The 16,888-nt window shown below is 33.6% G+C and overlaps 2 protein-coding genes across 5 annotated transcripts; both read right to left on the bottom strand.

Moving 5' to 3' along the window:
* Positions 1-2,939: 2,939 nt before the first annotated feature.
* LOC18051701 lies at positions 2,940-8,371 on the bottom strand. 4 transcript variants are annotated; one of them, XM_006448654.2, is made up of 7 exons: positions 8,283-8,371; positions 7,840-8,013; positions 6,350-6,856; positions 5,896-6,039; positions 5,377-5,617; positions 4,327-4,827; positions 2,940-3,799 (listed from the first exon to the last, which is right to left on the bottom strand). In XM_006448654.2, exons 3-7 carry the CDS (start codon positions 6,842-6,844, stop codon positions 3,366-3,368), a joined length of 1,815 nt encoding a protein of 604 aa, XP_006448717.1. In that variant the 5' UTR covers positions 6,845-6,856; positions 7,840-8,013; positions 8,283-8,371; the 3' UTR covers positions 2,940-3,365. The 4 variants fall into 4 exon arrangements, with proteins under 4 accessions (XP_006448717.1, XP_024047252.1, XP_024047253.1 ...); XM_024191484.1 differs by having other exon boundaries at positions 7,840-8,002; positions 8,214-8,352; XM_024191485.1 differs by having other exon boundaries at positions 7,840-8,002; positions 8,283-8,352.
* Positions 8,372-13,695: 5,324 nt separating this feature from the next.
* Positions 13,696-15,487, bottom strand: LOC18051700 (UDP-glycosyltransferase 43). Its single transcript, XM_006448652.2, has one exon. It carries the CDS (start codon positions 15,352-15,354, stop codon positions 13,858-13,860), a length of 1,497 nt encoding a protein of 498 aa, XP_006448715.1. The 5' UTR covers positions 15,355-15,487; the 3' UTR covers positions 13,696-13,857.
* Positions 15,488-16,888: the final 1,401 nt, after the last annotated feature.

Raw genomic sequence — 16,888 nt, 5'->3', positions numbered from 1 at the left:
TTTTCTGATAAATGATGACTGAGAATTTGTCACTGATAATATGATTTGGAACTAGTGTGTATATTATATATAAATACCATGTGAAGTGAGTTTATTCTGACCTCTCTTTCTATATATACATGCTTTAATTTTATATATCAGGTGGTGGCCAACGGCCGGCCGTACGATTTATGAATATTTCTAGAGACCCCTTTCAAAACAACTAATTGACTTATGAATAAATGTTTATGACATAGAATTAACTTTTTCAAAATTTTGGTGAACATTCCTGCATTCATTTGATTGATATTTCCCAGTTTTCAGTTCTGTTGTATGATATAGAGGTATAGCTTCGTATAGAGTATATAATTAGCGGCTTTAGTTTTCTTAATCAACTGTTAGCACCAAATCGACCTCAAAACGGTAAAATGTCCTCCGAGAACAAGTTCAAAATATAAAGAGGATTATAATTCTCTAATTTGACAGTATTAATATTTGTGTTGACGAATTATCACTCTTGATGTGACAAACAGAGAAACTGTTTCCATCTCTTTTTCATTCTTAGGCTTGGTTTAGTATTGCAATGCTATGACTTGAAAATCATATGTGTTGTGGAACGAAAGTCGTTCTAATTGCCAAGTAAAAGTTGACGGATATTTAGTAAACACTACTTGGTATCAAGTGAATATCATATGCAGAACCCATTTTTCATGTGGAAGATAAGTTGTGTTGCCAAATCCAGATGTTCTAAGCTGCGGTGTATCAAGGTAGCTTGAAGATTCAGATGTTTATTAGAGCAAAGCATTAGCAATCGTTGTTAGAAGAGCTACTATTTTGGTGTTTTTTTTTTTTTTTTTTTTTCAGTTCTAGCTACATGAGTCTCTTGTGCAAAAAAGTTTAAAACCAAATGAGAATTGTTTTAAAGAAATTCATTATCTCTCTACATGCATGGTGATTGTTACTGGTTATATATCTAGAGACTCACTCCTTGAAGAGAGCCTAGTTTCTTCTATATATTTTTGCTCTTTTACTTCTCCAATCTCCTTTCACTTTTCCTTATTTGTTGTGGGTTTAAACATTCTAGCTTTCTTGACTTTAGGTTACACTAATTGCCTGTTTGGTTCTAGTTCTCCTTGTGTCTCTTGCTTGTGTGTGATTGTTTATCAAATCATAATTAATAGTTATTGATTGGAAATATTTTTCGAACAATTAATCTTCCATGACCCTTAGCATATAAAAATCAAAGGTCATGGTGGTTGTACCAAATAAAGAAACTTATTCATATGAAATTAATAATAAACCAAAAGGGTCCATGTACCCTAACCAAATGACAATATGGTGGTTGATCTCAGAATCTAGTCCTTTGTTAAGAGTAAGTTAACGAGCGTGCGGACATAATCTTTCACTTTGTCAGTCATCCAACCCATATATCAAAATACGAATTAGGAGACTATTTAAAACTACCTCTCTCTCTCTCTATATATATTATGGTGGATAAACCGCAACGGTTGGTCGCCTTCAAACTAAGACTCGGTATTTGTCCTAAAAAGCCAATTTAGTTTACTGTTATCCTGATAAGAAATTAAAGGGTCCAGATAAAACTTAAGAGCTTGAGTATTCAATTCAAAAAATAAATAAAAATTAGCCAATCTACTATTTTTTTGTCACAAAAATGATCTTTGTATTTAAATCATAGTATTCAATCCAAAAAACTAACTTAGTAGGTAAGTAAAATTTTTACCCTCTAATGAAACATTTGTGGTTAGTAGTCATGTCGGTTGGTGGCGATACTAGTCTTTTTTTCACAATAATGATTTCAATCATTTTGTTTAAAACGTGAGTCCATCACATTCTGACTATTAAAATTTGGCTCTATTATTACAATACCACGTATTAACACTTGAGATATGAATATATATTAAATAACTAAAAGGTAAATGTATTAATAATGGAGCGTCTTGTTTATTGATTGATTTTATTTTATTTTTCATAACTATAGATGACCAACTTTTTGACTCGGTCCGTAAGACTTTTAAACTAAGATAAAGTTACATCAATAGCTAGCTAGTCTCATTGCATGAGCTTGTCAAGGGACAAATGAGGATAAATGTTTACTATTGAACCACCTCACGGAGACTAACAATTATCTTTCCATCATCATTCTCTATTTGGTAATGAGTCTTAATTGAATATTTTCTTACTTTTGCATTCCGTTGTTATTGTTCTGATAATAAGATGGGTATTAGTTTACCGGGTCAATTAAAAATGATACAACTTATGCTCCGGATATTGTTTGAAATATATCACAATATGATGCGCAAGTAATATATACAACACACGATTTATTAAAAATTACGTAATTACAAATCAATTTGAGGGTTTGATTAATTGCGAGGTGTTGTGGCTTTTAAATTATAATGGTATAAAAGATATGGCTATCAAAGTAAAGCTTATCAATGTATGGTAAATAATATTTTTTTATTATTAATAATTATAAAAAATGTATGAAATTAAACATTAAAAAAGGGAGAAAAAAAAAAAGAAAAGGACCTAACAGATATAATGCAGCAGCCCAACAGCTGGGAATGAGTGCCTAAAGAGTGCTGAACCAGCTTGCTTGATGTGTCTCAAATTTTAAAGCAGTAAGTACTTAAAAGCATTTGTTATTCCTGAATCACGTCGTACTCACAAATTAACTTGGCAGCAAGCGTCATTATTGCTTATAGGTGATTAATTATCATCACTGAAATGGCAGCTTAATTATCTGTCTCAGAAGAATTCATAATTAGCTACAACTTTAAGGTGCTCTTTGACAAGTAGAAATGCAGTTGAAATAGGATTGGTTTTGGTTAAAATTTAGTTCCCCAACGAGACAACAGAAAGAATCAGTTTTTTATTATCATCAAACTGAAATACATTGTTTTGTATATAAATGTAAAGCAATTTGGATCATCAACACATGAAAAAGAGACTTCCATACCGCTCTTCATTAGCCATTGTGCCCCACCAAAACTAATATTTAAGCTTTTCTCAGTTCCGATACGGTTCATACTCCCACTTTCAGGGGTACTTTTATGTTTATGGTACAATAATTTCAACATATGGTGATACAAATCAAAATAAATATGCAAAGTATTTAATATGGATAGTGCTCTGATGCCTAGACATTTTTTTCTACTAAATATTGTATGACCCCCATTTGTAACCTAAATACGCAAGAAAAATAAAAAGAACAGTGGCTCACCCGGTTGAAGGCATTACCCACAAGCTTCTTTTTGCAACCAACACTTGGAGATACTTACAGTTGAGGATTTGAAGGCCCTAACAATCTAAAGCCCTGGTGGTGACCTGACATTTTCCTGAGCATATGAATGTGATTCCTCTGTTTATTTTGACTCTTGAACATTGAGTGAAGTGTCTGAGTGCTTTCTTCTCTTTGGCTCAGGCTCACCTAACTGTAATGAAACATAATTATCTTCATCAGGGCCGTTCCTCAATGCTGAGAGGCTCTTTGATCCCTTGTTTTCCTGTGCGTTGTTTTGATGCATTGGAGATCTACCAGTGAAACTTGGAATGAATTGATGTCCCACATTCGAAGATGATTCAATCCCATCTTCTACATGAAACTCCGTATGGATGAACGGGGGAGTGGGTCCTTGTTCGGATTCACCATCGACCAAATCTTGTTGGATGTTCAAATTAAAAGGCTCCAATCTTTCTGCAGTTTTTTCTTTCGATTGCTCCCGCTCTGCAGGAGGTGACTCGCCAACTGTAGACTCAATTGCTGCTGCCGAAGCATTTCTTTGATCTTGCACTGCAGCTACATCATGAAGAAGAAAACATAAACGGTTACCAACGAAGTGAAAAACCAAAATTGTCGGGACTATAAAAGGAAAAATCAGTCCAGCTAACTCTCCAAACTTCCTTTGCCTCATCGCAAACTTTCTCAAAACTTGACAATCTACTTGAAGATATTACAATTAAAAATCTCAAATGGCAAGCTACGCATAAGACTCAAATTAACATATCCTAAACAACCATTTGCACGCAGCATTTTATTAGTTGACAATTGGGTACCATCCATTTTTCTTGCACTAGCAGACAAAGAGCCCTTTAAAATCCAAGCATACTAGTTAAAGCCAAGATAACTATTATTTCAACATTGTGCGGTTTCTTTAGTTACCAATATCCACAGTATGCACATGATGCAACTGACTAATGCATTTACTTAATATCTTCACATTTATTCATGTTACTAAAATGCATCAGATAAAAACAGATTTTATAGGATTGACCAAAACACAATTTAATCTGGAAAAGATCACTAATTGGTTCGGTAAAACAAACCTTGAAACCCTTCATTGGTCGCGATGAGATCAAGTTCAAGGAGGTCAAGAAGGCGCCCCAGATCAACTCCACTAGTCCAGTTTACTGGGGGCTGACCAACTTTTAGTTTCAACCGTCCCCTATTAGCTGTCCCACCCCAAATGATCCCTACAGGCCGTGGCTTCTCCCCATTTTGACCTGTTAAGAGAATGAGGCTTCCACTATCACCTTCAAGATCGAAAGTCTGCTGGTTCTCACCCACAACGAGAAAATCAGTAAAGAAACAGATCCCTTTCTCGTCATTGTATTCAAGAGCATAGGCCATTACGGTCCCAGTAGTCAGGCCAGAGCTTCTTCCTACTTTCATCACTTGCCTGCCAATGAGACTGTTAATTGGAGACTGCAAGTCTATGATATGGACATCACCTATTTCACCCACGCCTTTCACAGATGTAGTTACGTTGTTCAAATTAAAATCCTCTGCAAAAGGAATGAAAGCCCCATCTGCTCGTACAAATGTTTCTGCAGGGGCACCAAACCGTAATGGGCATGTGTGGGGGTCAGGACATAATTTGAAACCCATTAGCTCAAAGGTGAAGTAATAGATAATCATGCTTAAACATAATACTCAGATATACAAGATAAAGACCACTATTAAACAACAACTACATCGCAGGACAATAAATCACGTAACCTAAAATGAGCTTAACAGTTTAAGCTAAGAATGAAGCTCAATGCTCACAAAGAAAGAGGAGACTCAAAAGTTTGGACTAGTGGGGAAAAAGAGGTGCCACCCTTCAATATTGCCAATTTAGAAAGTTAAAAGCTAGTTTGCTAGTTTAACCTAGTTCCTTGGGATATTTTTTGGCCCCAATAGTTTGAAAGCCTATACAAGCATTCTGCCTAATTAAGGGAATTAATGAAGTCTAAAACTCATCTAATGGTTGCCAACTTGGTTCAATTCTAACTCCCAGATACATAATTTGAGAACAAGTAAATACATTAGTGATGATTTTTCTATAGTGTATGCAGGAACAAATTATTGATTGCTACAATCTAGAACTGCTTTACCTGGATTCGTTCCGGCAAAGATGCCATACCAAAGATCATCTGTGATAAATGATGTGGCTCTCTCAACAGCACCTAGATACACACCAGGTCCAAGGCTGGGCGGCAAAGGATGAAACATTTTCTGATTTGGGTAGTCCAAATCGACTGCAACATGTCGGTTTGTGAGAAAACCAACTTGTTGATTTCCTGTTCGGCTTCTAACAATAGCTCCCAAGGTCCCATATGTTTCTTGGCTAGCAACCTAAATACAGAAGAAGCAATGTAATTCCAAGAGCATTGTAAATTAAAAATTTGAAGTCGGCAGGAAGAGGGGTTGGTGTATATATGGTTCCAATTACCAATTAACTAAATTCTTGAACAATACAGCCTGAATTTCATAATCCACAGAATTGATCCATGTTTTAATAACTACTTATATTCAAAACAAAGATAATCTTTTTTTTTACACATGTTTCAGATTTTTCCCCACCATTTAGGGCACACATATAACATGAATGGTGCTATAAATAAGGAAGATACCTGTGAACCAGAGCCAATACATGGATCACTTCCCCTCAAGCCATCTACAAGCTCAGTATATAGTTCTTCCTTTGGAGTTGGTGCAGGTGCACCATAGTACGAGAATTCCACAACATCTACATCACACCAAACACCTCCTGGCCCCTGCTCCATGTATTAGAAAGGCTTTTTAACTTCCCAATTAAAAGATGAGCTCAGTCACACACAGAAATAATATCGAAGAACAAAATTTAAAATTTCAGAAATTTCAAAATGTTCAGCAATGCATAAGTTTAGGATATTCCAACCCTTCCCCAACCACCAAAAATTCATATAATCATATACAGTTGATTTCTGCTTAATATTCGAATATTTTTCTAGTTGATAGCATTAATAATAAACTATCCTCCATGCCCTGCCGCCCTCCCCACTGAAGAGAAAGTAGAAAAACATAAGGAAGAGCCATATTTGTCACCTCGAGGGCAGCAGGTAGACACTGAACATGGCTAAGCCATTGCCTGTGTACTTTCCGAGCAACAAAGACAAGAATAGCTGGTATATCTGTCAAAACACCCCGTCGAATACGGAATCCTATTGCTGTGCCGAGACTAAAACGACGCAAGATTTTACTATGAAATGCTCTAATTGTCATCAGTTCTAGCAATGTAGTAGCTTGTTGGCCTGTTGGCAGCCGTCCCAGAGTTTCCGGAAGCACACCTTTCTGAAGGTTTCCAAAATAGTTTGCTCTATCCTCCGCTGCATCATTTAATCGACTTAATGTAGGCCATGAGAAGTAGGCTGCATTGCTCTCAGAATGCTGACCACCAGAAGCAAAAGGCTGAAGGGGTGATGGACTTGATGAAGGAAGATTAGGATGATGGCAGTAGTTTCTTTCCAAATCTAAAGCAGATTCCTCGGACTGTGAAGATCCCGAGTTCTGAAATCTTAAATCCCATCTATTCTTCTCCATCTTTCAGCCCTCCTACATGGCATTAATTAAATAGCTCTTATGATCCCAACTTGACACTAAACTAATAACTCTGGCAAAGACCAGACATATCATGTTATTATCTTCGATCATCAGGGATGAGGGACCAAAATAATATTGGAAAAAAAAAATTAGAGTAGACATAAAGTAAATTTAGAATGAACCTCCATAACAGTACACCGTAGAACATTGGTTACAGAACATAAAAAGGATGAATAAACAAGCTAGACAAACATCATTGATGATCACAAATCATTGATTTTACAAACACGCTGTCTATAATAAAACAGAGAATGAAAGTCTCTGAGACCAATACCAAGTCCGAGCACTCATAAAGACTAGCAAAATGGGAAACTATCTAAATTGAAAACCATAGCTATAGCACAAAATAGTGACCACAGTTCACTGATGTAAAGTTTGGTGCCCTCTGATCTATTCAGATGAAAAGGACTACAAATTCTAATAATTTTCTGCACATTCAAATTGCCACCCAAAAAAAAAAAAAAATTATGTACGAAAAGATATTGGTGTATCCATCTCTTTCAAAGCTCCACGAGCGAAAAGAAACAAATTCATCACTGGAGAACTGAAGTAGAAATTTTAAGATAACAGAAGCAGAATCAAGATATGAAAAAAATATAACCTTTTCGACAAATGGGAGAGCTGAGAAGCTGGAAAGATTAAAGAAAGGAAATAGAGCCAGCCCAAATAAATAAACACTTCAGTTAAAAAGTTAAAAAAAAGTGTTCTTTAAATTATAATAAATTATAAAAAAAATTGAAATGGGTTCCTAAAATATTAACAGGGTCCGTAACTGCACGAATGGAACGAAAAAACAGAACAAACACACATAAAAAAATGGTAAACTGAGTAAAACCCGGATAGTAAATGATACCAAGTTGACAAATTAAGCTAAGACCCAGATGGCATATACGATTAAAAATGAAATCTTTAGCATATTCTCAGGCGAAACTCACCGATCAGCAATGGTGGAGCTGTGATGGAGTAACTCAAAAATCAGGACTATTGTAGTAGACTTTCATACCCTACCACACAATCTCCGTGAAGAAAAGATGATGAGACAAATGCAAAATTGCCACTTTGCATAGTGATTATTAGAGTGTTGAATTGAGTGAGTATCTGTGCGTCAGCTAAAAATATTTTTAGAAAGAGAAAGCTATAAGAAATTTTCTAATAATCTGAGGAAACAGAAAGGGAAATTGGAAAATATTGTTATATTTGGAAAGAGAAAGGCACATAAATATCTGATAATTACAAGAACTGTATTGTATATAACAAATAAATAAAATAATATGGGATTTTTTTTTTTTAATTATTCTTTTGCATATACTTTTTTGTGGGCAGCCTTTATCAATCCTTTTTTTTCCCCTTCTTTTTGGTTAGATCACTTCACACTTACATTTTCTGGTGGAAAACAGGTGCAACAGTGGCAATGTGAAGAAATTTTAATGGAGGAGAAAGAAATAATTTTCTTGGATCCCATTAATATTTTTAATTTTGGTGGGGAAATTAGGGACCCATCCATATTTGCTCCCCAAAAGCAGCACACTCTTCACCCGAATAATTTTCCACCATCCATTTTTGGTTTTGGAGACTAGCCTAACGCTAGAGGCCTTGTTCTCTTTTTGTTTTTACACATTTATGTTTTTAAATATATATATATTTTTCCCTTAATTCATCTATTATACGTGTTAGATGAATATGTTAAAAATATTGTCAATGATTCATATTCTCTAATTTAAGAAGTAAACACACCATGCAAATTCAAAACTGAATTGAATTAGTAATATTCAGCACTTAAAAGTTAAAAAAAAGTTATTATACATTTAAAAAAATCAAAATACCTCGTTTTATTGCTTCTCGAGATTTTATGCATTAAAAATTTGTAATTACATATTTTAATAATAAAAACAATCAATAAAGTAAAGGAATCTGCCTACAATAGACTTGTTTTACCGTAGAACACTACTAATAACTACACAATCATAATGATTATTTATTATTTTGATCGTGTGGTTATAAGACAATGTTATATAACAGAGTAACTCCATCGTAATCACTACCTAAAGTTAATTACGTAGGCCAATAATATATTTGAGGCTGTATATTACACATGCAAGTACTAGAGGAGCTCTTGGCTTTCTTTTATAAAATCTTTTAACATTATTACAATTTTTTTAGGTTTATTTAAGATTTTGCGAACCATGATTTAAAGGTCGTTTGAACAATAATATAAGTTGAAAGTGATCAATTAGTTGTGGGGCACAAAAGGTCTATATTGGAGGCAGAAGCCTTTCATCAATCATCATCACTTTACATATCATTACTACTTTTTACTTCTCTCTTCTTCTTTAATGGGTTTTATCTCAAATAGTGAAATTTCAAATTCAAAGCACGCACACTTTGTTTTTTTCTTTTTAATTTTTATTTCTCTCTTATGTGTCATATGCTTGACCTGTTATTATATTTCCTGTACTACAAATCCTATCCCAATAATAGACCTTTACTAAAGAGAGTTGCCTTTCTGGAAGGTAAAATCAGCCTCTCACTGTCAGCCTATCTCTCCAATTGTGACATATATTATCTCTTACATTATCTTCGCATCATGTCACGCCACCCCCACATTATCTTTCTTTATATGTCAATTATCAAATCATCATCAATGGACTTCTATCATAATATAATATTAGCATTCACACATGAAGGTGTTTTAACGTAATGTAGCCCTCACACTAAAACTGAGTTACATCATTGTAAAATTTACTCTTCAGTCTTCACTCTCTCGAGAATTAAACGAGATCCACACTTTTTAAATTTTCCACTTTTCATGCATGGAAAAAAAAAATTATATGATTTTTTTATGAATCTTGTTACGGTTTCTATTTTTAACCCAAAAAAAGAAGAAGAAGAAGAGATTGTAAATTAAATCACTCTTCACCCATATGAATGAGTTCAAAACTTCAAATCTCAAATTGGGTTTGACCATCCAAAAATTCATATTAAATAGGCTAACCGTAATTGGCACCCTCAAAACTCACTAATTTTGGTTGGAAGAATATGTGATTGGACATATGTATTCTTTTGTCTCATGTATATAATTTTGATATGATTTGTCCCAACAGTTGGTGCCTTTTCTCACGCATGAGAATTGAAAGATTGTGTGTTCTTGAGAGTGGAGCAAAATAAAGAAAGAAAGAAAGAAAGAAAGAAAAAATGAATTAAAAAAGGCGTGGAAATTTAAAAGTCTTTCGTGGAGAAAAAGGCACAGCAAAGCAATTATTGAAAGAGTTTATCGAAGTATGGGTTCCACCACAACCAAGTGTTGCCCAAAAAAACACAGCCTTCACAAGGAAAATAAATTTACAGCCGTTATCTGTGTTGTATGTTACAACCATGAACCATCACAGTGTTTTTTTTTTTCCAATGCGTCATAACACAAATTTGGAGGTGTGCTTATTGAAATACAAAATAAAAGTTGTTATTTGAACCACTAATTTTTTTTTACATATTTTTTTAATTTAAAAATTTAAGACGATGCTATTTATTTACACTATAAAAATTACTTTTAACGCTCATATTTTTATAGAGTTATTTGTTATCAAAATTAGAGATGGCTAATGGGTCGAGCGATAGGTGGCTCGGCACAAGAACATTTTAGTAGGATACGCGTTACATCATGGCACGCATGCGGGTTGGGCCGAACTTAAAATTTTAAATACGCATGCCTTAAAAGCACAGTAAGATTAGAGTTAGGTTAAAGCACACATGAAAAAATACCCATAATAAGTACGTTTCACTTTTTAATGAAAGTAAACTTAAAATTTTATGATTTTACAAATACTTGAAATATTTTATTAGCGCAAGTTTTCTAAATTCATTTAATTCTTAGTTTTTTAAAAATACTCTAATTGATTTATATTTATAATTGATAATTGATATCATGATTTTAATAAATAAAAATATAAATATCATGATTTTATTGATATGTATTAATATTAGTATGAACTATGATCTATAACTCAATGTTAATCAAAGTTAACAATTAAATTAACCATTAAGAAAAAATTAATATTGTTGTTGTTGTTGTTGTTGTTGTTAAGTGTTAAAAAAAAATTAATACCGTAAGGTCTAACTTAATAATTAGTATTATATTCTCTTACTATTATTAGTTTATTATTATTGAATATAGACTTGAGTTTTGAAATTTTGATTCTATTGAATTTAACTAAAAGCACATAAACTCAAAAAAGTAGATAGCCTTGAAAAAAGTAGGCTGCCTTCTTAGAAAAAAAAAAATATTTCTTGTTCTTTTTTTCTTAGGAACGGCATAGCACGGCCCATGATACGACATGTGTGTTGTGCTGAGCTGGGCCTAAGTATAAAAAATTAGGTATGACACGAAGTACATAGTGGGCATGGCACGGCACAGCGCAAGTACGACACGCATGAGCCTTCCTTCTGTTAACATAAATATTCCTATAATATTGATTTTGATGATAATAAAATAGATTGCACCTTGGAAGTCAATTGTAAAAAATTTTAAACCTTAAGGTGTAAGACTTGGTTAATAGAATCCTCAAACCCGGTGAGTTTGGAGGCGTGGATGTAGGTAGGGTTTGCCAAACCACGTAAAAATCTCGTGTTTGATTCTCTTTCCCTTCTCTCTTTACATTTTAATTGTTGTTATTTATTTGTTTGTTAGTTGCGTAATTTTATTAGATATTTGCATTGAATTTTGATTTAATTATTTCATAATTTTTTATAAACTCAATTCACCACCCTCTTGAGTTGCTTAGCTGGTATTTCATCTTTGATGATTGGCATCGCCCGTTAGCCATCTTTAATCAAAATATTCTACTATCGTAAAATGGATTATTATTATTAAGGACCATATGTTATAAACAAATATAAAATTACTACTTTGAACACTCATTTAACATACCCATCCGACATTTAGTTTTCTTACTGTCAAATCCTCAATACGTAGATGACTAATTTTGCCTTGTCGTGCCTTATAAATTTGACATATTCCTTTGCTTCTTGTAATCAGCTAGCTGATGCATTAGCCAATCGTGCTCTTGGTGCACGTGTCTGTTTGCTGGCTTAGGGTGAAAAAGCTTCATGCCATATAATTGACTTTTTTCTTTTTAGTATTAGGATTCTAAGGCAACTCAGTTTCTATTTAAAAAAAAAGTTGAAAATAAAAATTGATATTCAATGAAAGACAAGGGCTGACCCAATAATTTATATTATCTTGGGTTAAAAATTATTTTTTAATTATGAAATCCGACATGGCAGCCTATAATAACATGTAATTATATAAATATTAATAAATCAATTAAGAATTTTAAACTAAATTAAATCAATACATGTAATTACAATCAATTAAAACTCACAAGTAAAACTTTAATGTTTGAAGTCAAGTACCTAACTACTAGGCTTAAAGAAATTAAACAACTAAAATTTATTCATCTTTTAAAATTATAAATATATTATTCTTTAAAAGTTTCAATAATAAACTAAGCTCATCCAGTAAAAACATATTTGAATATCGTTGTTTCTTTAGTATGTGCTTTGACTCTCTTTGAAGAATCATATAATAATTCTTCTATCAAAACCTCCTCAAAATACTCAAATTTTATTTTCTGACTTATCCTCTTAATTATTGTAACTACTAAATAAAATCTCAAAATTCACATAAAAAGTTTATGAAAATGTTGATAATTGCTATTACATATTGTTTTTATAAGTACTTTTAATACTAGTGATAATTTTATTTAGATTGCCATTTTTTTCAATTAGAATTTTTTTTTAAAAATAAACTTAAGCAGTACTAATATTTTAGCCCCCTAATGTTTTCAATCTATTCAATAAATATATAATTTAATCGTTTTATAAGATAAGTCACTAATTTCGATTGGCAAAAATATAATTAATTGAGAAAATATTTGAAAATAAAATAAAAACTCTACTATAATATAAAATTGATGAAAAATATAAGGGTAATTGAGCGAGGGACATTTACGAAAACAAAATAAAAACTCTATTATTATATAAAATTAATGAAAATATAATGGGTATAAATGATTTTTTTTCCTGATCAAGATTGGTAGCCCAACTGTAGGTCTGCCACTAAGAAAAAAGAAGAAGTAATACATTAAAATTTAACTAACAATAAAACTTATTGAAAAGAAGAATAATGGACATGGAAAATAAGATGATTTATTTTCTTTTATAGTATTTTGACACCTGATTTTCAAACAAATAAAATTTTATACAGGAAATGGGTGTTTAGAGTTATTTTTTCAGTGAATTATAAATTTTATGTGTGTAGAGTAATTAAACATAATTACTTAAAAAAAATATAGTTGAGGATTCTTTTTAGCATTTTAAAGAGTGTACAAAGTAATATACAATTTTTTAAATTTAGTATTAGTAGATGAGTGTAAAAATTAATAGAGTGTTCAAAGTATTTTCTAGAGCGTAAATAATCTCACCTAAAAATTTATTATCAAAATAAATTTTTATAAAATTACTTAGTATCCATTTCCTTTTTTTTATTCTTAATTTTTCAATTCTCATCAAGTCTTTAAGACATTTTCTTTTTAATGCAAATAATTAGTTCTATTATAGAGTTTCACAAATTAAGAGGGACAAAACTCATTATTAAAAAAATAATAAATTTTTATCAGTCACGAAAAAAAAAACAAGAAATTAGAGAAAGAGATTGGTGAAAAGGACTTTTGATATTTTTCAAATTTTAAATTTTTAATAGATTTATTTTTCTAAATAAATACAGCGAATAATTTGATTATTTCAAATGACTCCCAACTATAAAATAATTCTCTCGTAGACATAGCTTTTAAGCAACCGACCAAATACAAAAGAAACACTTTCCATTTGCCACCTAATTCAACCGTACTATTTATTTAAAAACAAATGACACCCTGTAATTGCTTGAAGCTACTTTTGTTTTAGCATCCAATATTAGCCATTAAATCTTCAATCAACGATCCCAAAGAGTTATAAGATGATCCATCCTCCATCATAGCCGTCCTACTCTTTTCTTTCATCTGTTTTACCTTTCTCCGCACCTCATCATCACCGTCCATCAATTGTTGCAGCCCCTTCTCTAATTCCTCCGCCAACACCACATCACTCCCCTCCCTAAAATCCAATCTAATCTCCACCGCTAATCCAAATTCCTTCACCAATTGAAACGCATTCATTTGTTGCTCCGCATACACAGGCCACGTCGCCATTGGAACACTGAACCATAGACTCTCCAGTACTGAATTCCACCCACAATGCGATACAAACCCTCCTACGGCTTGGTGGGCCAAGATCGCCACTTGCGGGACCCATCCACAAACTAATCCAATCTTAGCCGTGCGATGGAAAAATCCTTCGGGCAGTATTTCCTCAAGGTTTGTGTATTCACCCGGGAGATAAATTGTGCCCTTGGACGGTTCACGGATTGACCACAAGAACCGAAATCCGGTCCGCTCCAATCCGACCGCAATCTCTCTCAATTGAGCCTCACTAAGGCTTCCCATGCTCCCGAAGCACAAGAACACCACCGATGATGGAGGTTGATCATCGAGCCATCTCATGATCTTCTCTTGACTGGCCCGGTCTGGGTGCCATTGAGCCAGTCCGTGAAGGTCCAAAACCGGTCCAATAGGGTAGACCGGTGGCATCTCTGTGACACGAAGCGAGTCGATTGCATACGGTTCAAGTTCTTGGAACGTATTTACAATCATCCCCTTGGTTTCCAAGTACCTGCGCCCATGGTATAAATACCACATGTATCCGTCCTGCTTTCTCTTCAGAGCTGTTGTAGGTAAAACGAGCGGAGGTAAAGGGTTCGCAAAACTCGGTATCTTTAACTCAGTGATCGACGAGTCTTTTGGAACAATGAACTCAGTATCCGAGTCAACAAACTCAGTGGCGAGTTGGGTGTCCAGGGTTGGAAAGTAAAGCAAGAACCCTAAAAAACTTGCAGGAGAAGCAAAGTAAAGATAGCTGGGAATTCCCAGTTCGTTAGCTACATCAATCATGGACGTGCAAAACATGTCAACAAACAACCCAGCAACCCGAACAGAGACAGCATTATCCGAGCCTGACTCGGTTGCCATGAGGTTAGCGATTGCATGCTTTACGTGGGGTTTGTGTTTCTCAATCAGCGTGCACAAGTAGCCCAGCGAGGATTGGTACTCATCTGGCGAGAGAGGGTCCACCGTGGGAAGGTGGAGGAAGTTGACATCATCATTATCATGAACGGACAATGCGGTGCCGCGTGTCAGGATATATGAATTGACGATGGGTCGTTCCGGTATGGTGATGATGAGAACGGTGGCGGAGAATCGACGGTCGCGATTTGTTAGGAGACGCGCGAATTCAACGACAGGAACCAGGTTGCCAATTCCTGGAGTGGATGTGAACACCAGATTAAGCTTCCTCATGGTCATAGGGTGTCTGTCTGTTTTATCTCTTTCCTTGTTTTATTCTCCTTCTTACAATCTCATATTGTGAAGTGAATAACGACTTCGCATTTTCATTGAATATAAATGGAAATGTGACGCTCGAATAAATTTTTTTTTTCTGGATTCATGAACGATTTAAATATTTTTTGAAAAAAAAAAAAAAAACAGAAGTGTTGATTTAATTTCCTAAGGTGCCGTTGCGGTAAACATTCGATTAAATTCTCAAGATTCATATTGACGTCTCAGAGGAAAGTTGTGCGGTACGCCGACAAAATGGACCGTATGACACATTAGTATAAGACGGTTAAAAGTTGAGGAGATCTTAGATCAGGAGTAGATTTTAATACGACATAATAAGTCAGAGTTCAAATTTCTCTTCTCTCTCACAACATCCTCCAATAATATTGTTGGGCTCTTGCGATCGATATGATAATTTAAGATTTTGATAGGGTTTTATTTCAGTTCCTGTGTTTGCCATGATGAGGGGATTGACAAAATTAAGGAAAGGTAGAGGGGAAAAAAAACAAAGGGTTATGAAAATAATACTTTTACAGAATGTTGTCATTATGATAATTTTGCAAGCCATGAATGTTATTGATATGTCATTGTCAATTTTATGTTCTGGACCACACAGATAAATGCATTTTTCTTTTTTCCAAAAGTCAAGTTCGGCCACGTTAGATGGTACTGGATTTTGTCGTATGCATGACTTTTCTAATATCTTTTGCATGAGAAACTTTTTTTTTTTTTTTTTTGTTGGTAAAGGAAAAAACGAACCTAGCAAAAGCTAAAGCTTAACAAAACATGAGAAACTCTTTTATGAAATTGTTTTCATTTCATAATATATAAAAGCAATTATTAAGAATAAAAATAAAATCGGTGAAGTGGTCATTTCGTTTAATAAAATTATATTAAATTGTAAAGAGAATTGGTGTTTTGCTGGGGCGATTTTATCCTCCAAAAACAAGGTGTTTTAAATTGGGCTTTGCTCGGGAGAATTTTGAACGAAATTCCCGACGAAACAGTTAAAACGTGGGCATGACTTCACTCGCATTAATCGCATGCCATGCCCCTTCATTTTTATCATTTATATACATATACATTTTTTAAAAAATGAATGCCGCCCCTTGATTCAATAGTTTGGCCAATTTAATAACAAACGATCTCTTAAAGCTTTGAATTTTTGTAGTGGATGACTTCGCTTACCAACTATAAAAATGATCCACATTATATGTTCATTAAGAAATGAGTGATGATACAGCCACAAACTCTTATACAAATTTATATTGTACAAACTGATGTGACATTAATTCATTAGTTGAATGAAAATATAAAATAATATAAATAAATCATGTGGGCCAATACATATTTAATTCAGCCAATAAATTAATATCACATCAATTTATACAAGAATTTACACCTATATCATTACTCTTAAAAAATTTAACTCTTCAGCAAATAGCAAGCATACATGCTACTATAATTGAACTTGCCAACTTGGTTTGGTAAAAGCCAAGCT

Source organism: Citrus clementina, unplaced genomic scaffold, assembly GCF_000493195.1.
Source record: "Citrus clementina cultivar Clemenules unplaced genomic scaffold, Citrus_clementina_v1.0 scaffold_2, whole genome shotgun sequence".
NCBI classification, from domain to species: Eukaryota; Viridiplantae; Streptophyta; class Magnoliopsida; order Sapindales; family Rutaceae; genus Citrus; species Citrus x clementina.
This window is presented reverse-complemented; position numbering and strand designations above follow the sequence as displayed.